General features: G+C 39.9%; 1 protein-coding gene and 1 long non-coding RNA gene across 3 annotated transcripts; one reads left to right on the top strand and one right to left on the bottom strand.

Moving 5' to 3' along the window:
- Positions 1-1,120: 1,120 nt before the first annotated feature.
- On the bottom strand, positions 1,121-24,639 carry LOC5514016. Of its 2 annotated transcripts, XM_048724315.1 has the most exons (12): positions 24,138-24,639; positions 23,400-23,433; positions 21,039-21,349; positions 19,391-19,529; positions 10,899-11,221; positions 10,614-10,755; positions 10,016-10,260; positions 9,711-9,773; positions 9,113-9,263; positions 4,193-4,456; positions 3,368-3,754; positions 1,121-2,545 (listed from the first exon to the last, which is right to left on the bottom strand). In XM_048724315.1, the coding sequence occupies exons 1-12, from the start codon at positions 24,198-24,200 to the stop codon at positions 2,283-2,285; spliced, it is 2,385 nt and encodes a 794-aa protein (XP_048580272.1). In that variant the 5' UTR covers positions 24,201-24,639; the 3' UTR covers positions 1,121-2,282. The 2 variants fall into 2 exon arrangements, with proteins under 2 accessions (XP_048580272.1, XP_048580273.1); XM_048724316.1 differs by lacking the exon at positions 23,400-23,433.
- LOC125561092 lies at positions 5,801-8,549 on the top strand. The gene is made up of 2 exons (XR_007307111.1): positions 5,801-6,342; positions 7,458-8,549. It is a non-coding gene; the product is annotated as an uncharacterized LOC125561092 (long non-coding RNA).
- Positions 24,640-24,750: the final 111 nt, after the last annotated feature.

Below are 24,750 nucleotides of genomic sequence, written 5' to 3'. Positions count from 1 at the left end.
GAAAAAAAAATATGGCAATTCAACATTTTTTTAAACTGGCTAAAAATTTGTACTTTATATAAGGTAGATTCGGGTGAATACAACGTTCTTTGTTTGTGGTGATGGCTCTGATTTTGCACTTGTAATTAAGGCTTTTATCGGTAGTGTTATCAAATCAATACTTAATTGAAATCTACGAATTGCGAATGGGTTTTTTTTTTGTCGCCCGACATTTTATTGTTACTTGTGAACATTATCTTATTTTTCATAAAATTTACATGCTGGTATTACTTTTAGAAATTCTAACAATGGCCACAAAGCGCATTTTGGTTTTCTTGAAAGAGTTGGGAGTTATCTGTGTCTGCGGAATGCATTATCGTCATTGCAAGTCTTTAGATTGATTTTCTAAGTTTCCTCACAAATCTCGTCTGTGATCGGTTCTCGTGGTCAGGCGCGTTCGCAGGATTTGCCCAGGGAGGGGTGGGGGGGGGGGGGTGCACAGTCAAATGAATCATATGGAAAAAGCATAGTATCTGAAGATTCCTTAATAAGAAATGGCCCACTTTTTGGCCGCCAGGGGGGTTGCGAGCGCACCCCCCTGTGTAAGCGCCTGGTGATATGCGACAAAACTGCTCATTTTTTTTCACATTTTCTCTCTAATGTATTTTATTGAGAAAAAAAGGTTTCTTCGGGAATGACAAATATCGCCGAGAGAGATTTTAAGTTAGTTTATTTGGAAAGAGCACATGTCCAAAAACCCTGAAAAAGGAGGATTTTACCATTGGTCTTGAATATTAGAAAATAATTGATTCGGCATCGAAAACCGATAACACAAACGTAATTACATACTCATTAAAATTAGATCAAAACATTTATCAATTTATGGATTCTATGGTCAAGTGTGCGGCCTTTCAAAAGCAAATTACTTGAGCTCTTTTTTTTCACAATAATTAGATTTCACCAGCAGTAAAATGCCTTTTAGGCACTTTTAGTTTGTTAACAATAGAATCAAACGCATCGGAAACACTAATAGAGTTATTCATGACTACACGCTTTTCGTTTTATAAGAGCCTTTTAGTAAGAACGTCCAAACTAAAATTCCACTAATTTATAAGGACGAAGAACCACAGAACTGCTCAGATAAGAGCAATTTGTTTTTATTTGATGCATGCATTTTGAAACATAAAATCAAATAGAGTTTATAATAGATACCTTAGATATTATGGCTATCACAGTCAAACCAGGTCAAGCGTGCCCCTTATAGCCGATTTGCTTTGAAATTTTGAAAAATTGTTTCACGGAGTTACCCTGTGCCCCGTCACATCGCCACTTCCGATGCTAAAACTTGATAAATTGCTCGAAATATGCTTCTATTGAGTTTTAAAATAATTTACGCCTACCTTTGTTACTGTCTCTGTGTAATCTCTAGAAGTTCTTTGTAGCGCGATATGTAGCTCCGTAACGCCATAAAACTCCAGGTCATCGCCCCTTCCCCATGCATATATACTGATCACCCATATGAACCACCCCACTAGACTGGAAGGTCCGCTCCAATGAAGGAAAATTGAGTACCACTGCAAGCTACGCGGGCTACGTAAAAGAAGATGGTCCGCGAAACGAACACCCACGCACAAAATCCGGGCTACGGGCCTGAATGTATTCAGTTATTTTTTACTATAAATTAATCTTACACAAGGGTAACGATCTGGCCCCCAAAGCGCTACTAGATAATGGCAATGACAGTTCATGTGTGAATTTATTCCATGCACATCCTAATTTCATATAGTGGTATCTACAAAGTACTGGTAATAAGGTTAAACTAGTGGGAACCCTTGAAACATTCACTTTAAACATTAGATTTTTAAATATTTTTTGGGTTCAACCCTCTATCAGTGCAGAGGTTAAGGGCGTGGCTGCTTCTACTCCCCATTCATTCAGCGCCCGATGTTTGGAAAGAGAAACGGCCATCTTGAGAGTAGCCCAATAAGGAGGCGACTCTTGCATGTTTTCAATGTCCATGGTAGCACACGTCGCACTATAAGGTTAAAAACTAAATGCACCAAGCAACTTCTATAACCTTGACAGGTCACTCGCAAAATTCAATCCATTTCTCCATAGTGAGGGTGGAAGGGGGCCGTGAGGGGGGTGTTATTGAAAAAGCCAACTTTTGAGCAAATTTTGAAAGAGAGCTTGAAGCGCTGAAAAAAATATTCAAGCCACAAAAATTGCTCTTTGGCTATAAAAAGAACCATTTTCAAGGGGACCATAAAGCAAGTCAGAGTCGCACTTTGTGTTAAAACCTATCAGTTAACGCTTGTTTGCAGTTCCGTCCCGTAGATGGCCCCCGAGTGTTCTTCCCCCGAGTAGAGAGGCCCAGTCACATTGCTCAGCTTACAAGTCTTCAACGGCTCGCGATAGTCGAAGGTGTGACACCCCACGTGGAGCAAGCAGTAGAGCATGCAAGTGAATTCACTGGTCACGTGGTATTCGATGTGCATGATCTGCTGTGTTCGGGTTTCTCCCTGGCCGGGTGATACTTGAGAAAATACCTTGACAGAGCCTCCACCTATTAAAAACATAAAATGGGATAAAAATATTTGACATTTCAATTTTAGATTTTGAAAATATTGTCCACCTTAAAGGATTAAGGACAACAGGCGACGGCTAGGACAACGCGATCGAAAATGGTTTTTCAATATTTTAATTGCAATGGAATAAGCAAAACATTTATAGTCAGAGACAGATAAAAACTCAACTATTAAGGACATAATTTCTACAGCAGCGAACGTAGTTAGGGGATACAGTGCAAACCTCCGCGTCCTCAATTGACCGGGAAACTTGGGGTTTTCACGTCGTGGTTTTACGGAAAACGGCTGAAATGTATTAGACAGAACGCATTTCCACGTGCTGTTTTTGAGTTCCGAATCAAAATTCCAGTCTTCTGCCGTCGTCGTCCGCGTTGCCGTAGTCGTTGCTAATGTTAGAAATGGCACGTGACTCATTAAATAATTCAGTTTTCACATCATTATGTGTGTTTTGACTGTTACAGAGGACGATTTGTGATAAACATAAATATACAGCAGTGGAGTGAACGAAAAGTGAATATATGCGACAATGGATATTTCTAGCACTGAAAATGTGGAGAACATTTGCAAGCTCAGTACATATAAATTCAATTTTTTTTAATGATGTTGGTACTTTTTATATAAATAAGTAAACAAGCTTTTCTATCCATGTGGGACGCCTACAATTAACTTGTCAGAATCCTCCCCACTCAGAAGTTAAATTCAAAATGTATTGGCCGGAAAACAAACGTCCATATGCAGGATAACGAAACAAATCACCATAGATATGTGATTTTATGATAACGCCGGTAGCATTTTCTCACCTTTATCGTGGTCGACGCAATAACGTGCATTCCAAGCGGCATCAAGTTTTCTGAGTTTATAGACATAAAAACCAAAACAGTTCCGCACATACACCGAAACACTGTACCGGCACTCCTGCGAGTTGCTATGGAAACAAACAGTCCGCTTGACCACGCCCTCGGATACGGACGGGTGCGTCCCACTCATCCACCCCGAAGCAGTAGCGCCGCAGCGGCCTTCGGGCACCACGTGACCGGGGAAATGATAATAACCGGCTTTGCCGGTAAATTGGTACCAGTTGGTCTCGTTAATGCTGACGTCATCGCTGATTAGTAGTGATGTCACGCGTGAAAGTAAACGGGAGTCATCGTTGAGGGTTGCGTAATTGGAGCACATGCTCAGCGGTTCTAAAACGTGGCACAGAGTTGTAAGCGTGGTGGTTGAACAATAATGAAAAAATAAGAAGGGATTTGAATATATTCGACAGGGTTACTTAGGTTTGGAAAATCAGTTACACCTCACTTCTATTTGTGTATGAGTACAAAGACAATCACTGGCAACGTTCTACCGCCATTCATGATACGCTCGCGATTTATTGCTCTAATAATAGTGAAAAGCACTTATTGATACACACTAGGAAGCTGGTAGTAGGTCAATAAGGCATGAAAGGACTCGTCACTTTGTCACGAACTTACCTGCTTATGCTAGAAAAATGCTATGTTGTGTACCCATCTATCATTACTCTGGGGTATGCAATTTATACTATTAAACAGCCTGTCAGCCGCTTTTTTCATCCTAGCAAAGTACCATGTGTCATGGGCCATTTCCATCGGATTTTGCTTTACCTTTGACACGAAGATACGTCGTCCTGGAGTTTGATCCGCGGGAGTTGGTGACAGTACAGTTGTAGCTGCCAGCTTGTGAGCCATTCACGTGACTGAGAACGAGATTTGAATGGGACGAGCTTGTCTGGACCACTTGTCCATTATGGCTCCACGTTGTTGTGATTGGTAGATCACCAGTAGAGGTACATGGTAGGGAAACGTCTTCGTTTTTGTTCGCGACGATGTCTGCAGTAATGTCCATGAAGGCTGGTGCACCAATATCGCCTAAGTAGAAGGGGTAAAGATATATATTTAGAAAGATTTCACAAAATAACATGAACTTTTCTTTTTCCATTTGAAAAGTACCTCAACAGTCCTGAATGTCTCCTATATGGGAGATGATTTATAGGACCAAAACAAAGATTCAGCCAATCAGAATAAAGAATTGAAATGATTACTATACATGTGTTAAAATATAGTGTAAAATACAGAATTAATGATCTTCTGCTTCACCATTACCATAAGATTTTGTACAAAAGTACAATGTAGTATTTAATTGAGCCCTCTCTGAAGAATCTGTGTGTCTCCTCCATGGCTGTGTTTGCCTTGGTTTAAAATCATGTAGCAATAAATTTTGTCTTATTTCTGGTACAATGATTTGCATTTATAGTTGTTCTGGACTGGACAATGCTGTGGAAAAATTGGGTTTGGGCTATTCGAGGGGCTAGTTAGATTATCCGTTTCAAGTCAATCGCTTATTTTTTATTTGTTTTATCATCAATTGACAAACCTCAAAAGTCATGATAGGCAAAACCCGTAAAACATCGGACACTAAGTCGTCGTATTTAACAAATAATTATATGTTTTCGCCATCGTATTCGCGGTACAGTGTAATGCCCCAATTACGGACGGTTTTTGCATTTAGCACCATAACTTTTTAGCAATAAAAAGAACACTTTTGATATTTTGCCAGTAACGAGATTGGACCTTAACCTAATAAAATACTTAAAAATACATATTGTTTTAAGTTTAGGGCGCCGTGTTCGAAAAGTATGTGTCACTGATTTGCCCTAATCCCGGTCAACTGGCTCCAATTCCGGACACAAACTTCAGGAATGATTTTCGTTACTTCTCCCATACATTTCCAATGCTTATGAAATTAAAAACAATTATCTAATTAAGCAAAGCCAACTTTAATTATGTGGATCTACGAAGAGCATTTTAGTATTTGTTTACTTACGCGCTCTCTGAATCACAAATTCATTCGTTTGAATCCGTAGACTCTCGTCGAAAAATAATCATGAAATTTGGCATATAATGATAATTTTATTAAGTTTTACCAGGGGCTCATAACCAGGGGCAATCAACTTCCCCATATTCTGGTACTATATAGGTGTCACGGCGTTTCCTAGGATCAGGCTATATTTAGACTCGCGGATGAGCCAATCAGATGACAGGGCGGAAAAATTGACTTTGTCTCAAGGAATCGAAAATGGCGACCGAGAAGGGGGAAAACGATGCTAGCTTTTCAAAGTCTTCCTACATCGTCATATGCCTCCTAATTTCTGAACCCTTTTAGCCACAGAGAAAGAAACATTTTCTTGCTAACCTTGGACTATTTATTTTTCCATAAGTGGACTCAAACTTTGTTACGAGGACATATTTTCAGGGCAGGGCAAGGGATGAGTCATAGGTATCATATGGAAAAATCATAGCGGAGCCGCGCGCGGAGCCCCATAGGTATAGAAATGGTCTATAACTAGGCGACTCAGTTTTTTTGGTCAATGACGTCATTGTCACAAGCTGCCAGCCAGCCGCGATCTGCCTCGGCACAGGCCTCCAGAGCGCGCAAAACAATATGGCGGATGAGTATTTCTACCCCTCTCAAAAACACACGAAAACTGACTGCAGAAATGCCAAGAATTGTCGAAAAAGAAGTTCTTGAAAACAATCATTCGTGGGAATGCTAACCACGGATATGAACTTGTCTAATTATATGCAAAAGACTGTGTAAAAGCATGGTTGAAAGTTTTTAGTCTTTGTGCTCGAGTCAAGGTCAGCTGAAATGTCAGAGTAAGCCACAAGATAAAGAAAGAAAAAACAAGCTAATTATATGGACACCTTCTCCGACAAGTGCTCCTATGTATTTATTCTTGCACTAGCAGACGTAGGTAAGTTGGCGTATTGTATTTAAGTACTTAGCGGAACGATCTTTCGGAGTTGTTTTGTTTTCAAACTTTGAACACCTTTTTCATTGTTGAATTTAATTTACTTTAAGTACTTACCTCAGGGAATAAATATTCTAGGCTGTATTTATCAAATTCGATCTCTAAATCTGCTATTCGCCACCTATCATAGGAAAATTATAACTATTTTTCATGAATAAATTGAATATAAGTTACTAGAGCTGTCAACTCTGTCACAAGATTTTGGACCTCATCATAAACCTAATTTTTGTGAGAATGTTCATACATTTTTGTATTCATCCGCATTGGCTCACTAGAAATAAAACCAAAAGTGATTTTTAATTCATTTCAATGAATGAAATTCTCACTAAGATGAGCAATTACATGGGTAAACTCCAGCTTTCTTTGGAGAAAGAAATAGATAAACTGGTTTCCTAAAACCTTAAAGAAATTGAGAGCTGGTCTCCTAAAACCCTAAGTATTAGTAATTTGTGAAAAACAACATATATTTGATAAACACAATTTAAATCGACTATTCTGGAATTCTGTTTTGCTTTAAAAAGAAAGGTGCACATACATATTAGGACCTTGAGGATCTGTTATTACCTAAAAAATGCCTTTTTTATATGCCTTTTTTATACCACCTACAATATTTTCAATAACCCTGGGTACTTCAATGTTTCCTTAATTTTTTTTTTCTCATGTCACAATATAATGTGGTCCAATAGTAAAATCAGGTTTCATAGAAAGCCAAGACAGCTTTTTTGTAGAGGAGCAATTTGCTCAAAAGCAATGTTTTTTCCCCTCTGCAGCTTCTCCTATAAAAGCTCTTCCAACCTCTGGCTCATCAGATCATAGAGCTTTATGAGACAGCAAAGTTTATACGTTCATTTTCTGTAATGTGTATCATTTTAGAAAAATTTAGTTGGGACTATTTTTAGTTTTAGGTTTTATGAATTAGGTCTTTGTGGTATAATATTTGTATCCTATTTTTAGTTTTAGGTTTAGTGAATTAGGTTTTTGTATCGTAATTTGTATATTTGTATCGTAAGGAAATTACCAGTTTTTTTTCTTAAATGCTTTTCTCCAAACTTCTTCAGGTTAATCTCAGCCAGAGATTCTGAAATCAAGCTGAGACACAAGCTGCTGGCTAAGAGGCATGACCAGGGCATGATGTATACATATAAGGCATTGGTATTTAATGTAGGTCACCAAAAATAAACACATATAAAGCAACAAAAAGTAAGATAATATTTTAATGGAAAAATTGTTCTAAAAAAATGAACTAGAGTTATAAAAGTAAAAAACCTAGTTTTTTTTTCAAGTTAGCCTGACAGGTTCTTGTATAATGTGTGGTTAGTGACATTTAGGCTATTTAGGTTCATAGTCTCTTGCTATTACAATGAATCATGGTAAATTAATTGAGGTAGTAAGTTAATCATAAAAATCAAAAACAGGTCTCCTATATGATCCCTTAAGATCATATTTTTAAAACTATTTAGAAATCAATTTTCTTATTTCAACCTATTTCAAATTATAGGCTTAATAGATGCTTATAAAAAGGATTATAATTCGATAATTTTAGGTTAACAGGTTTATTCTAGGTTCTTATATGTGGTTCTTAACTGTATAATAAAATAATGTACTCAGAATTTTTTCAAAATATGTTGGAGTGCTTTTAATCCACCCTTAGCAAAGTTACATTCTAAAACACAAGAGAGAAGGTTAATAAAGATATTTTTCCAACTTTTGAATTGCTTACTTTGAAACTTACACAAGAGAAAGAAAATGATAAAGCCCTATATTTGCAAGTTAAGTAAAGTAATTTAAATAAGTAAAAGGAAGTGGGACAGAACAGGCAGGGAATTAGTACTTATACCTTAAATCCACTATGATAGTGTGATTTGCTAATATACTTATTAATGTATAGAAATTTGATATGTATTTGTTTATTGTTTTTAATTTTGAAGAGAATAAAATAGCACCCAATTTTGGTGAGGAACTGTAATTGATCCTCATTTTAAAATAAATACGACCTCCCTTCACACTTGAAAGCCTTCCCTGTTAATCAAAGTATAAATTTATTTTGCTACTTTTGCTGTATCAGTTGTCTATCAAGAATAGTTTAGTTAATGATATCCTTGTCGATAAATAAATGTCAATAAATACTTTATTTTACCTTCAACAAAAAACATATGTGTTCTATGTATTCTCTAGGAGGATTGGGAGGACACCTTTTAATAATAATCGCAGTATTTATAGAACATGCAATCTTTATATGTTTTACATATGGTGCCTTTTTGTGGGTGGTGGAACATGATGCATAATGAAAGTGCAGGGAAGGGTTCTACACAAGTTTATGCTAAAAAAAGTCATGTTGGCTCCGCTTTTAGGCAGTGCCTAAATCTATATATTATACACTAAAATTTAAGAACATCGTTAAGAACATATTCAGCCTTAAATTGTCCCAAAAATAAGAACGGCCCAGCCTCAACTGAAATTAGAATTCGTATTTTATTTCAGCTAAATTCGATGAAAAAACTCTCTGACATGGCCACTATGTGGCTTTCATTCAAGGATTTGGAGATGAGATCGGATAATAAACTCACTAGACCTTCAAAAAAGCGCTAAATGTCCCGCGAGTCAGCGAGAAGTGATGACATCACTTTAAAGCAACTTAAAAGCGTCTCCATAGGAGTCATTCAGGACTGCGCAAAAACACACAAAAACATGACTAAACCATGAATCAAGTTACCATTTTTGTGTCCAAGTAACTGAGCCCTCATGCAGAGGATATCGGTACTAGGAACCCAAGTTTTAGGATATATTTTGACAAACTTTGCCTTGATCTTCGGATTAAGCCAAATCGTCACAGAACCAGTGTGCTGCTTGTTCGCTTGGAATGTCTGTTGAAAATGAAAATTAAACAAAAATATATAACACACAGTACAAATAAGCATCCATGGTGACTTTTTTAGCTTGGAAGGGAAAGATAATAAATAGTCTGTCAGATATATAATATAATCGCGGCATGTGTATAGTATCAATGATGATACCCTACTTTTACCAATATGCGCTGTTTTTTTAATCATTTAAAGCCGCATTGTCACCAGTTAACTTCCGGAGGTACGACGGAAACCTCAACCGTTAATGACAAAAGAATCTATTAGAATCCGAGATATTTAACAGGCCATCTGCTCTAAATTATCAATCACATCCTCAAAGAGACTCCCAATAGACACACTTCTTTCAAAATTTAAAAAAAAATTCGCGTTTTCCGTTAAAAATCATCGGAGATTGTTACGTAATCGACCTGAAGTAAACTGGTGACAATGCGGCTTTAAATTTCAAACCTTGTATGATCCTGCCGCGTCCTTGTAGTCTTGGAACACATTGCCGTCGACGCTGTAGGACATCTGTGAGAACATTTGTTAGACATCAATAACTCTGCATACTTAAATCTTTACTTTTTTTAGAACGATAAATACGGGTTAAGTTTGTCAACTTAAGTTTAGGATAAGGTCAGTATAAAATTTAGTATAAAATCATTTTTTTCCCACGTTCTTTTTGCCGTCGCCGTTGTCGTTGAGCAAGCCTTCTCACGACCGCAACAGAGACAACAATGGCAACGGCAGAAACAACACCGCTTTTTTCTCACCTGAAAGGTGGTAACCCATCGTGCATGTGAACCCCCCCGACCCATCGTTACAATCGCAGTTATGATAGTCACGTGTCCAATATAGATCTTGAGCCAATGCGCCCCACTTATCGTCAAGGGGCACCAAGATCTCGCACCAATCGTGGCAGAAAAGATAGCAAGATTCGGGACATGATTTTCGTTATAAGACGACGAGGCCGTGTAAACGGCGTTATTATTGCCTTCTATCATGTCCACCGCGGAGGCTTTAAAACGTAAAGCATAACACATAATTATAAACCTGTAAAGCATAACACATAATTATAAAAACATAATACACGCCCTGAAAAGAGTGACTGTGACAATGTGCGACGCCTGAAATAGAATGATTGTGATAATGCGTGACGCCTGGAATAGACTGATTGTGAGAATCCATGACGCCTGGAATAGACTGATTGTGAGGAATTAAGCTTTTGGTCAGAGGAACTTCTTGTATGCGGACATTTGAGCCTATATATTGAGAATTCGAAAATTTTGTGCCATTTTTTTTTGCTCTATCTGCGGACATGGTGCGTAACGACTACAGGGCTGGTGGTGTGACGACGTGTGGAGAAATTACCTATTCCGTACGTATACATATCGGCTCGTAAACTGATGTGATTTATCCAGCTTTGCGGACAGATGCGCACGCAACGTGTATAGAGAGGATACGGCAGTATATTACGGACGACTGCCTCGTTGTCTGCATTACCAGGAAAGACCTTGGGAGATAATGAAAGTGCATTAGTGATCGGCTTTGTATTTCTGAAACAGAAACAAATAAAACTTAACCGCATTACCCAATCTTAAATTATTACTGCGAATACTGCACTTTTCGTTTTGTGCTAGTTGCTGCTTGGCGCACCTTATGCTGTCCATTTTCGTCGAGAACGGTGGTAAAAGAACCGCACGACGATTTAGAGTGCTGCACCTTGTAAGAGGTTACGTACTGCGAAGTCGAGAACCTTCTCTGGGTCGCGACTGCTGTAACATAATGCCGTCTTTGTAGGTTGACTTGGAAAAACTGATTCACATCATTTACAGCAGAAACCCAAGCTTGTTTGCTACCACTATACATCCAGTTAAGTCTCCCTTTGTGAGGTGGATATGTTGTTGAGAATGTAGACGAAGCGGTAATCGCCCAGTCAGGTATCTCGCCACTGTGCATTCCTAGTGATACCATCGGATCTGCAAATATTTTATAAAGGCATAGTTCAATACAAATGCCAGGATTGTAGCTTAGTAGGGAGGGGAGGGGGCGACTGTGGAAAGAAGAGGAGGCAGGTCTTTAAGCATCAGCTCCTTGTAAATCTTAATTCTTTGTAAAGAATTGTCGTGTTTCGATTAAATATCTTATTCTTTATTTTCGCACGTTTTAATTTTTGCGAATATTTTCTCAGCAAATTTCGCGAGTCCTAATTTTTTTTTTACAAAAATATGACGTTAACCACGGGCAAACCAGACGAAATGTTCGTGTACCGAATATATTTGTAACATAAACGTGCATGGATGAGGAGCAGACACGCTAATTCCACCAGCGTCTTCTGGACGTTTTATCTCTTCTTGCTTTGTGCTGCTCTTTCATCGGAATGACTACAAGAATCTCTGGCTTACATCAAATGGCAGCTATCGGGTACACCATGGCGGAAATCTCGAACTATCTGCTCCGGAATATGAAGTTTGTTCGTTTCGTCTCTCACTCTCATTCTTTAACATCCATGCAAATTTGCATACTGATGGACGACAATGGTATTTCACTGTTGGCATACACCTGGCATTCTAATGCACCGGAATCTTTCGTATATAGCGATCATTACAAATGATGGCTTCGATCCACATTCCGAACATCCGCCGCGCTCCTGAAAACCATTTAAAACGCGTCCTGTCTTGAACACCCGTTCTGCCAGATATAACTCTGCGGACCTCCTTGCATTTATTCATGCAACGAAACCTGATCTTGTTGCTTTAGTTGAAAGGTGGTTTCAGCCAAATGATGTTGCAGCCAGGCGTGAGATAGTCCCATCTGGCTACAGGCTTGTCGACCACCCACGTGATGATAGGAAAGGGGGAGGTACTGGGATTCTCTACAACGAAAACATCACTGTCAGGAAAGTGCGATCTGGAGAGGAGAGCTCGTTTGAGTATCTCGAATTTACTGTAAATTTCGAGAAATTTGATGCCAGGCTGGTAACTATCCCTTTAACTGTCAGCACCTTCATTGGAGAGTTTTGCAAGATTAAATCTATAAACATTGTCACGCTGAAAAATGATCTACGAAGCAGTGAACTCCACCCTAGCCCTAAGACGGATCTCAATGGCATAGTGAAGAAGTACAATCAAACTCTATCAACACTGCTTGATAGTCATGCTCCAGTGAAGAGCAAAACCATATCACTTACAGACCAAGACTGCCATGGTTCGGCGAAGACAGGTGCCGCCATCAGGGCAAGGAGACGTGCGGAAAGAAAATGGAGGAAAACAGGGAGCGTCGAACATCTAGCTGCCTTTAAGAGGGCTAAGAACTATGCCACGATGATGCTAAATAAAGCTAGGACTAGTTACCTCTCGGACTTCATCCTTGACAACAGCTATGACCAAGGCAAGCTGTTCAGGTGTACTAATGCGCTTCTGACCCAACATAGAAGCTTCGTGTTACCGAGTGGTTGTGACGGCACATTCTTTTGCTACTGATATTGGCAATTTTTTTATCCATGAGGCGATGGGAAGTGGTGTTAATGACGTAGAGCCATCTGATTGCCATGAAGATCCTACGAACTCTACTTTCTCCTTCAGTCGTTTTAAAGAACTGACAACTGATGATGTGCGGGCTCTCAATAACCGAGGTTCTAAAAAATCCGACAATATTGGTTTTCCAGTGTCTTGATAAATTAATTCCTGTAATTACGTCTATGATCAATCTATCTCTTAAGTCGGGTTCTTTTGCCGATGAGTGGAAGGATGGCCTCGTCAACATCCTGCTAAAGAAGGCAGACCTTGAGCTTTGGTGACCAAAGCCAATGTTCGCCCTGTCAGCAACTTGGCTTATGTCTCTAAACTGACTGAAACCAATGCGGCTCTTCAGCTACAAGACCATATGATGCATCGACATGGCCTTTACCCAGTGTTCCAGTCCTCGTATCGGAAAAACCATAGCACCGAGACGGCTCTCCTTGAGAGGTCGCAATGACATGACTTCTTAGCATGAACAGCCAGCAGACCACCTTGCCGGTGCTGTTTGATTTCAGTTCCGCCTTTGATACTGATAACCACACCACACTGATTCATCGCCTACAGAATAGACTCGGTGTGAACGAAACTGCTCTTAGTAGGTCCAGGTCTTTAACGTGTCTATATCGAAGGCAATGTTTCAAGGAAGTTTCACCTATCCTCCGGTGTACAACAGGCTATCCTGTCTCGGACCACTGTTGTTCACGTAAGTAGTCTGCTTGAGGTCATTGATAAGCATCTACCTATGGCGTACTTCTATTCCGATGGTGTCCAGTTGTATCTGTCGTTTAGTCCCTCTGATACGTCAAGCCAGGAGAAAGCTATGGAATCCATGCAGGACTGCATCCCCGACGTCAGATTATGGTCACGTATAACAACTCCCTTATCCTCAATGACAAGAAAACGGAATTAATGATTATCGGGACTCGACAGCAACTGCTAAGGGTTTACCAACAGTAAGGGATTATTTAACAATATCCGATGATTTTTAACGGAAAACGCGAAAAATATTTCAAAATATTGAAAGCAGTGGAAGTTTCTTTGAGGATGTGATTGATTATTTAGAGCGGATGGCCTGTTAAATATCTCGGATTCTAATAGATTATTTTGTCTTTTAACGGTTGAGGTTTCCGTCGGACCTCCGGAAGTAAACTGGTGACAATGCGGCTTTAACATCTCTGGGATAAACGTAGGTGACGACTTGATAATGAAATCCACGCCTGTTTAGAAATCTGGGATCCTGGTTTGACAAGACATTCTCAATTGCCACACACATCTGACCTGTTGTGCGTCGTTTTTCCACCTTCATAATATCAGAAGAATACGCAAGTACTTCTCCTTCGAGGCTGCTGAGACGTTGGTGCATGCATTCGTCACGAGTCGGGTAGACTATTATAGCTTATTGTTTGGCCTACTCACTGAAGTACAACGAGTCCAAAATGCAGCTGCCCAACTTATCCTCTGTGAGAGTAGACACAGCCACATAACATCACTCCTTAGGCAGCTTATCATCTGTGAGAGTAGACACAGCCACATAACATCACTCCTTAGGCAGCTTATCATCTGTGAGAGTAGACACAGCCACATAACACCACTCCTCAGGCAGGTACACTGGCTTCCCTTTGAGTATGGAGTAAAGTTTAAAGTATCATTATTAACGCACCACAATATTTTAGCGAACTTGTGACATTAAAACCACATTCTGCGTATAATCTGAGATCGAGCAGTGTGGTTAAGCTCCAATCGCCCAGAATTAAGTCTTTAGTCACTCTTGGTGACCTCTCGTTTTAGTTATCAGCGCCTTAGCTATGGAACATCCTCACTCTTGAAATTAGCAATAGTAAAAATAATTTTAAAATGCAGCTCAAAAATTTCTTATTTAAGGAGGCTTTTAACCTTTTTAAAGGTTAAAACTTAAAAGTTCTTGACCAATACCATCCTGGATTTTATTAAAATTGAGCATTTAGTAATTATTGTATTATAAGATACGAAGATATGAAGAAGTCTTATTAAAGACGAAAATTTTTTTTCAAGTTTTTGGTGTATTGTATTCATTGTTCTGGTACGATATATATATGTATATATATATATATATATATATATATATTCATTGTTCTGGTACGATATATATATGTATATATATATATATACATATATATATCGTACCAGAACAATGAATACAATACACCAAAAACTGGAAATCGACTCTGCCAAATTTTCGTCTTTAATAAGACTTCTTCTTATCTTCGTATCCCCTGATGAGTGGGCAACCACGAAACAGGCCTGTAGGGAAACCTATGTAGTTTGTATTTTTCTCAAACCAACACTATACACCGCTCTACTTTCCAGTATTGAGCACTTTCTATGAAAGCCTTCAACCATCATTTTATATATATATATATATATATATATATATACAAGCCTGTTTCGTGGTTGCCCACTCATCAGGAGATTTATTAAGAATATATTACTACCATCACTTATATACTATCTATGTATAAAATTAACATAAAAATAGGGCGCGAAATTTGAATGGCTGTTATGATGAAATTGAATAGTTCAGCTGTTGCATAACAAGGCTTTGTTCCTGCGGCGGCACGTGGATATAACTACACGCTGCACTACGAACCAAACACCACAAGCAAACGCAAGAACCGCCAGCGCAACAACATCATCTGGTACAACCCCCCTTGTAGCAAGAACACAAGCACCAACATCGGCCTCAGATTCCTCTCACTTATAGACAAGCACTTCCCTAAAGACCACAAACTCAGAAAAATCTTCAACCGGAACACAATCAAAATCAGTTAAAGCTGCATGAGCAGCACCAAGCAGATAATTGACAGCCACAACAAACGCATAATCGCGTTATCAATAACAACCGAACCTACCTGACCCTCGCCACCGCCAATAACAAAACATGCAACTGCAGACAAAAGAACACGTGCCCCCTTGACGGAAACTGCCTCCAATCATCTGTTATCTACCAAGCTACTGTAACAAGAAAGGACAACAACACCTCCGAAACCTACGTAGGACTAACCAAGAACGAATCCATTACAAGATATAGAAACCACACCGCCTCATTCCGACACGCTAAACACAGAAACTCGACCGAACTAAGCAAGTACATATGGAGCCTTAAAGACAACGACATAGAACACTTTATTTCATGGAAAACCCTGATGGAAAATCCTGATGGATTCATAGACTCATAGGCCACAGAGACACCCTGCTGTAAAGTGTGTGTATGTACTCATGGACCACAAAGACATCCTGCTGTAAAGTGTTTGCATGGACTCATGGGTCACAAAGACGTCCTGTTGTAAAGTGTGTGTATAGACTCATGGGTCACGAAGACGTCCTGCTGTAAAGTGTTTGTATGGACTCATGGGTCACGAAGACATCCTGCTGTAAAGTGTTTGTATGGACTCATGGGTCACGAAGACGTCCTGTTGTAAAGTGTGTGTATAGACTCGTGGATCACGACGTCCTGCTAAAAGATGTTTGTATAGGCTTATGGGTCACGAAGACGTCCTGCTGTGTAAAGTGTTTGTGTGGACTTACTGGTCACGAATACATTCTGCTGTAAAGTGTTTGTATGGACTCATGGGTCACAAAGACGCCCTGTTGTAAAGTGTGTGTATAGACTCATGGGTCACAAAGATGTCCTGCTGTAAAGTGTTTGTATAGACTCATGGGTCACGAAGACGTCCTGCTGTAAAGTGAGAGTGTGGACTCATGGGCCAAAAAGACGTTCTGCTGTAAAGTGTGTGTATAGACTCGAGGGTCACGAAAACATCCTGCTTTAAAAGACTCAAGAGTCACGAAAACATCCTGCTGTAATGTGATATAGGCTCATGGGTCACAAATACACTGAAAGCATCCTGCTGTTAAGTGTGTGTATATACTCATGGGTCACGAAGACATCCTGCTGTAAAGTGGGAATATGGACTCATGGGTCACAAAGACATCCTGCTGTAAAGTGGGAATATGGACTCATGGGTCACGAAGACATCCTGCTGTAAAGTGGAAGTAAAGACTCATGGGTCACGAAGACATCCTGCTGCAAAGTGTTTGTATAGACTCATGGGTCACGAAGACATCCTGCTGTAAAGTGTTTGTATGGACTCATGGGTCACGAAGACGTCCTGTTGTAAAGTGTGTGTATGTACTCATGGACCACAAAGACATCCTGCTGTAAAGTGTTTGTATGGACTCATGGGTCACGAAGACGTCCTGTTGTAAAGTGTTTGTATGGACTCATGGGTCACGAAGACGTCCTGTTGTAAAGTGTTTGTATAGACTCATGGGTCACGAAGACGTCCTGCTGTCAAGTGTTTGTATGGACTCATTGGTCACGAAGATATCCTGCTGTAAAGTGTTTGTATGGACTCATGGGTCACGAAGACGTCCTGTTGTAAAGTAGGAGTATAGACTCATGGGTCACAAAGACATCCTGCTGTAAAGTGGGAATATGGACTCATGGGTCACGAAGACATCCTGCTGTAAAGTGGAAGTAAAGACTCATGGGTCACGAAGACATCCTGCTGCAAAGTGTTTGTATAGACTCATGGGTCACGAAGACATCCTGCTGTAAAGTGTTTGTATGGACTCATGGGTCACGAAGACGTCCTGTTGTAAAGTGTGTGTATAGACTCATGGGTCACGAAGATTTCCTGCTGTAAAGTGTTTGTATAGACTCATGGGTCACGAAGACGTCCTGCTGTCAAGTGTTTGTATGGACTCATTGGTCACGAAGATTTCCTGCTGTAAAGTGTTTGTATGGACTCATGGGTCACGAAGACGTCCTGTTGTAAAGTGTTTGTATAGACTCATGGGTCACGAAGACGTCCTGCTGTTAAGTGTTTGTATGGACTCATTGGTCACGAAGACATCCTGCTGTAAAGTGTTTGTATGGACTTATGGGTCACGAAGACGTCCTGTTGTAAAGTGTGTGTATAGACTCATGGGTCACGAAGATGTCCTGCTGTAAAGTGTTTGTAGGGATTCATTGGTCACGAATACATCCTACTGTGAAGTGTTTGTATGGACTCATGGAACACGAAGACGTCCTGCTGTATAGTGTTTGTATAGACTCATGGGTCACGAAGACGTCCTGCTGTATGCTGTAAAGTGAGAGTGTGGACTCATGGGCCAAAAAGACGTCCTGTTGTAAAGTGTGTGTATAGCCGAGGGTCACGAAAACATCCTGCTGTAAAGTAGGTGTATAGACTCAAGGGTCACGAAAACATCCTGCTGTAAGGTGGGATAGGCTCATGGGTCACAAATACACTGAATACATCCTGCTGTAAAGTGTGTGTATAGACTTATGGGTCACGAAGACATCCTGCTGTAAAGTGGGAGTATAGACTCAAGGGTCACGAAGACATCCTGCTGCAAAGTGTTTGTATAGACTCATGGATCACGAAGACATCCTGCTGTAAAGTGTTTGTATGGGCTCATGGGTCACGAAGACGTCCTGTTGTAAAGTGTTTGTATAGACTCATGGGTCACGAAGACGTCCTGCTGTAAAGTGTTTGTATAGACTCATTGATCACGAAGACATCCTGCTGTGAAGTGTTTGTATGGACTCATGGGTCACGAAGACGTCCTGTTGTAAAGTGTGTGTGTATACTCATGGGTCACGAAGACATCTTGCTGCAAAGTGGGAGTATAGACTCATGGATCACGAAGACATCCTGCTGTAAACTGTTTGTATAAGCTCATGGGTCACGAAGACGTCCTGTTGTAAAGTGTGTGTATAGACTTATGGGTCACGAAGACATCCTGCTGTAAAGTGGGAGTATAGACTTATGGGTCACGAAGACATCTTGCTGCAAAGTGTTTGTATAGACTCATTGGTAACGAAAACATCCTGCTGTAAAGTGTTTGTATGGACCCATGGTCCACGAAGACATCCTGCTGTAAAGTGTTTGTATGGACTCATGGTTCACGAAGACACCCTGCTGTAAAGTGTTTGTATAGACTCATGGGTCACGAAAACATCCTGCTGTAAAGTGTTTGTATAGACTCATGGGTCACGAAAACATCCTGCTGTAAAGTGTTTGTATAGACTCATGGTTCACGAAGACACCCTGCTGTAAAGTGTTTGTATGGACCCATGGATCACGAAGACGTCCTGTTGTAAAGTGGGAGTATAGACTCAAAGGCCACAAATACGTCATGTTGTAATTTGTGTATGGTCCAGGGTCCGCGAAGCATGTTGAAAAGTGGGGATGGGGGGGAGGTGTTCACAATTGAAAAATTATCATACTGAAAAATGAAAAAGGAATAAATTATAGTATTTAACTTGTTTCTTTTGCAATGTGTATAACGGGTGCAATGGCTCACGATCACAAAGACGTCCTGTTGATAAGTGGGTGTATGAATACATGTGTAAAGCGGGTGAATGGCATCAGGGGTCACAAACGTAGCTTGGCGACGGGTACCCTGTGTATTTCGTTCCCGTGTACGACTCGTGTTGTTGATAAGATGGTGGATTAAACAGCCAGATGTCTGGCACATTGAACAGGGTAATCCTGCTGTTACTGTAAAACAAATAACAAAGACGTCCTGTAGCAGAGCGGGTGCATGTATGACACATGAATTTACATGAATTTAATGTACCTGCATCACAGCCATATAACTCAACGCGGAGGCACACGTGACCGTACCACGTGACTGGGTGGACACGTATCTTACGAGCTGGGGTGATGTGCTTCAAAATGTTTTTAACGCTTTGCCCGCCATCACTGTTTCCCTGGAACTGACGAAAGAATTACTTTCAGACTGGGCTATTTTGTGCTGTCTGTGACTGAGGCCCTTTAGCCCCCCGTATTTCATGAACCGCTTAGGCTATGACCATCAAACTTTCAGAAAATAATCACCAGCAAGTAATGAAATGAGAGAGCAAAATTTATCCACCCCTCCCCCCCAAATATCCGAGGTAAAAAAAATTCTAGCGCTGTTGTGAAACTTGTCACCTAAAAAAACTTATAAAGTCAAAAGAGGCATATAAATCTGGGAAACAGGACCAAAATATAAAAATATAACTCCTTTTTAGTTTTTGGGAAAAAACGGTTGCCATGGTAACATGGAGCGTCTTCTTTGACATGTCAATGCCATCAAAACGTCTGCAGATAGATAGGAAAAGTCACCAAGTTGTAGCCTCTTATAGCAATGTTCCCGGAGGGGGGGGGGGGGGGCTTAAAGAGCCCCCCTGTAATAACGGAATCTAGATAGACCGAAAGGGGCAAGACAGTAGCCTGCTTGCCGGCTCTCTGGAGATTCGGAATTTCTGTGAAAGGGAGTCCCGAATCTCCGGAGAGCCGGCTATTAGGCTAGCAAGACAGGAGAGTTCATTTGGGCCGAAACATTATTGGGGCTTCATACAGCTCGTGTAGGGAAATCTATGCGACCAAAAATTCTGAAAATGAACCCCTTTTACTAATTCTTCCATATCTATTACACACTTTTATACGTTAAGAATGGTATTTCGAAACGTGTTTAGGCAAAAGCAACCGGATAAAACAATGTGCACATCGATGTCACCTCACTCTCAACACCCCCTACTAGAATTTTGAAAACCTTCGGTGGGTTGATTTTCTTGATTGCGGAGTAAAACTAAATATTCATTACGCCTTTGAAAGTGAATATAATGTAACAATGTTTTGTATTCCATCTCCTGTGTTTAAAGGATCACAAAATGTTATCTTGTTTAATATATCCTTGGTCCAACACACCAAAACAGTTTTCAGTTTACCGTTTATCCGTATTCATGAGACCTGATCGGAAATCGACAAGCTTAGCCAAATCTCGAGAGAGCGGAGTTAGCTAACAAACTTCTCTGAACTGATGCTATAGAATGTAAAAAGCAAATTCTGTTTATGACGGCTTGCACAAAAAATGTGAAATTGTGTTTATTGGATTACTATTACAAATGATTTTTCAGTAAGAAACCGCGCAAAATACTTTTGGTAAAAAAAATATTTTCTATGGATGTTTATTAAACTCCCATCCCATCTGCCATACTTCAGTGCCTATTCCATGCAGCTGCGTGAAAAAACGCTGCTTCGTTGCCTTTTAGATGGTCATATGAATTGATGTTTTGAACAGTGCTATTTTTGTCAGTTCAACCGTGTTTTAGTAAAGGCTTTGGTCGTTGTCATGGTAAATGGCCTTCGTGCAAACGAGACCCGCTCCGATATCATCTTATGAAGACACGGAAAAACGGTAAGCTGTAATGCGCTTAAATGTTTTGTTTCAAATTACTCACAATACGACGTGCCCCTGTCTCCAAGTATGTAACCCAAACCTCAGGGATAACGTATGACTCCAGAGCATATGACGTTACAAACTGATCATCCTTAGGGTTTCCCTGTGTCGCAATCGACTTAATCATGCGAACGAAGCCAATATCTATTTCCAAATATGGCTCGGCGTCATCTTTTGTTGCGCACCACGCGTGCGCATTGTAGAGTCGTCCTTGATGTGATCCGAAAAGGTTAACGGGATATTTTGTGGAACTTGAGTTCAATTTCGAGCCTTCGATTTGCCCCGAGGAAAGACCAACAACATCACTGCACTCTGAAAACAATCAAAAGGGAGCCAGCATGCCAGGGATTTGGGATATCAGCCTTATAGTGGGAGGGATACGAATTATTTTAAAATGGTAAAGAGACCATCTGTGAAAGTTTTTTTTATATTTTGCCAGTGTTGTAGTAAACGGCTAATTATATTTTATTTTATTAAGTCATCAGCAACTTAAATTTACTTCCAAACTCCCGCAACTCAAATAATAGCGGAGCCAGCGCCGGCCGCAGGCTGTAGCCCTCGGAGCTCGGATGCGTTGCACTCGGTCGGGGAGTACGTTTTCAGCGGGCATGCCCTGCTGTTTTTTTCGTACCGGGCAACGTATCAATATAAATGTATAAATTTCAGTGCCATGTAATGTTATGATACATAAAATCAATATTTTTCATCAGCTGCAGTGTTTGTTTATTGTTTTGCTAATCTTATGGCATGGATATTTATATGATATTTATTGTTTGGCGGGCATTATAGGAAAATAGTGAGAAATTTAGCGTCTACAGGAATTATTTGACTTTATTCACTTTTTCCCATTATCACCTTATTTCACTTGTATGATATACGATGGCTCCGCTTTTAGGCAGTGCCTAAATCTATATATTATACTGCTTTCTAATTCCAAAGGATGTTTGTACAGGACCCGAAATGATCCCAGGACCCGAAACGATCCCAGGACCCGAAATGATCCCCAAAAGTACCCCAACTGATCCCGGGACCCGAAACGATACCGAGGAGTCCCCGAAATCAACCCCACGGAATTGCGGTAATGGACAAAGGGAAAGCAGAAGAAAGCACTTCCAATTCTTAAAGCATAATTAAGGGTTGACAGCGAATCTATTTCTAAATAACATGACTCAAAAAAACTTAAATTCCAATACAGTACTTCTATTTATTACATTGCCCCGGCGGTAAACCCATAAACAGAGTCCAAAACAAATACACAACTTTTAATTGCTACTGAAAGGAGTACAACATAAACATAGCACAGCCAAAGCACAGCCTTGCTCAGAACAACTTTTGACCTTCGAAACATTTGCAGTTCCAACACATGACTCTGACACTATAAATCTCGTTTCCGGTAAACATCACCCCTAAAAATTTATATTCATTTGACAACCAAACGTGTTTTTCACCACGAAATCCATGTTCACACGAGCGAATACCTACCGCCGGTTTGGCCAAGAAGATGGAATGACAAAAGCACACTGAGTAATGCACTCGAACAACCCTTCTACTACCGTTGCAAAATATTAAGAGATGTGGCTTTTGTTGAAAGCAATATGTGAGTTTTGAATTTACTTATGTAGTAGTGCGTACACCACTGCATGATTTCTCTCTATCTCTCTTTATGATAGGTCTTTCATTCACCGAACACAAACAAACATTTTCCTACGAGTCCTACGGGAAAGCAGATGCATGTCTAATCTTTGGAGACATTCGTTTATGGCTTGTTATTGTATGAATTATTTATTCACGCCTGGTTCTTCAAATTACCATCACGGGAATTTTTATTTGACCCCAATTGCTGAATCAACTAAGCTGTCGAAAGCTGTATTTCCCGCGCAGTCGTATATAAAAATCTTAATACTATGGTTTTAGTTAATTCAAATTTCTGGATAGTGACAAAAATGACGCTAAAATGTTTCATATGTTTTTAAAACTGAAAGCCAATCCTTCCACATTCCTTTTGTTTGTCCATTACTGCAATTCCTTGGGGTTCATTTCGGGGACTCATGGGGATCGTTTCGGGTCCCGGGATCAGTTGGGGTACTTTTGGGATCATTTCGGGTCCTGGGATTGTTTCGGGTCCTGGGATCATTTCGGGTCCTGTACATGTTAGCTTTAGAGGGTTGCGCACGGTTGAGAAAGTAGTAGATGTCTTTTATGTTTAGGCACTAAGAAAATGACAACAATTGCCCGAAGCTCAATGGGTTATGATCTTTGCATGATCCAGGCAGAACAATTTGATGAAAGATTTTTATAATGTGAAAGTATATACAGTATAACATCATAAACAAAATAACATAAAAAGTGAAATTTTAAGTACCTGTTTCGGCAATAGAGCCCTCTGCTTCTGCGACCTTTTAATAAGACATTTAAGTAACTTAAAAGAATAAATACAAAAAAGCCCAAATAGTCGTGTTCGTGAACCAGAAGAATTAATACAATACACTAAAAACTGGAATTCGACTCTGCCAAATTTCAGTCCTGAAGAAGTCTTATTAAAGACGGAAATTTGGCAGAGTCGAATTCCAGTTTTTGGTGTATTAAGTAACAAAAAATAATATATTTCCAGGCTATAATACAGACAGAATTTAATTTTGGGCAAAGATATGAATAAATGATTATCTAAACTAATAAAGTTCTTTAGCATTTATCCTCTCAAAAACTTGGTCATTACAACAAGGGGATAGCTGATTATTTAGGTATAAATCAACGCAAGGTTAAAAAGGTAGTTAAACGCCTCTGAGAAAGGATTAGTTGTGCTGACGTTTCGAGCGGAAGGGCTAACCTGCTAACGCTCGAAACGTCAGCGCAACTACTCTATTTCACAGAGGCGTTTAACATACCTTTTCAACCTTGTGTTGAATTATACCTTGTCTACAAAGCCTACGCAGTTTTTTTTCAGCTTGCCTATAGTCTTTCTAGTTATATCATTTTGATAATCTAGTCTCCTGTTTTTGTAGAGATAAAAAGCATTTCTCTTCGTAGCTCAATTACTCTCTGTCCTGTAAAATGTCGATAATTTACTGTTATGGGGTTATTAACTTAAAACGCGAGGTACCTTGAAGACTGCAAGTAGAAGTCCCAAATAGAAGCATCCGATTACTTGAGGTGAAGACCTCATAGTTTAGTTCATGACTATCCTTTCCACAAGAGCAAATAGGGTTTTAACCTCCTGACTTGGAAAGAAAGTCTTGACTTGGTGGCAGGTGTTGTAGTGCGTTATCTCATTATCATGGAAACTTGAAAAGGGTAAAAGCAAACCAATCCCATTGTCCGCATGTACAATGATCCCATCGTCTCCATTGTACAACTAAACAAGGAAACTAACCCAAACAAAAATAGAGCTTTGGGGGCGAAGAATTGTCTCGGCTTATGCATATAATTACATGTATACCCGATAAGGGTTTTGCCCACACGAAGAATATCAGCTATTATGATATTATAGCTGCAAAATCGAGTAACCCATGGAATTTCTACACGCGTGTATGACGTTAGAGTGTTTGCAGTTTGAGACTTCTGTTCCCACCCTGATTTGAAAGTCTTCAGCAGTGAAGGAGCATAAGAGTAAAGGAAGAAGAGAAAAAGAAGCCGTTCTTGGTGTCGCATACGCCTGCGCAGGGGACTCAACGGTGGGGTGGTAAACCAAGCACAGCGATGAGCTCCCTGTGCCA

This window comes from Nematostella vectensis, chromosome 2 (assembly GCF_932526225.1).
Source record: "Nematostella vectensis chromosome 2, jaNemVect1.1, whole genome shotgun sequence".
Lineage (NCBI taxonomy): Eukaryota > Metazoa > Cnidaria > Anthozoa > Actiniaria > Edwardsiidae > Nematostella > Nematostella vectensis.
Note: the sequence above shows the minus strand (reverse complement) of the source record. Positions and strands in the feature narration are given on the sequence as shown.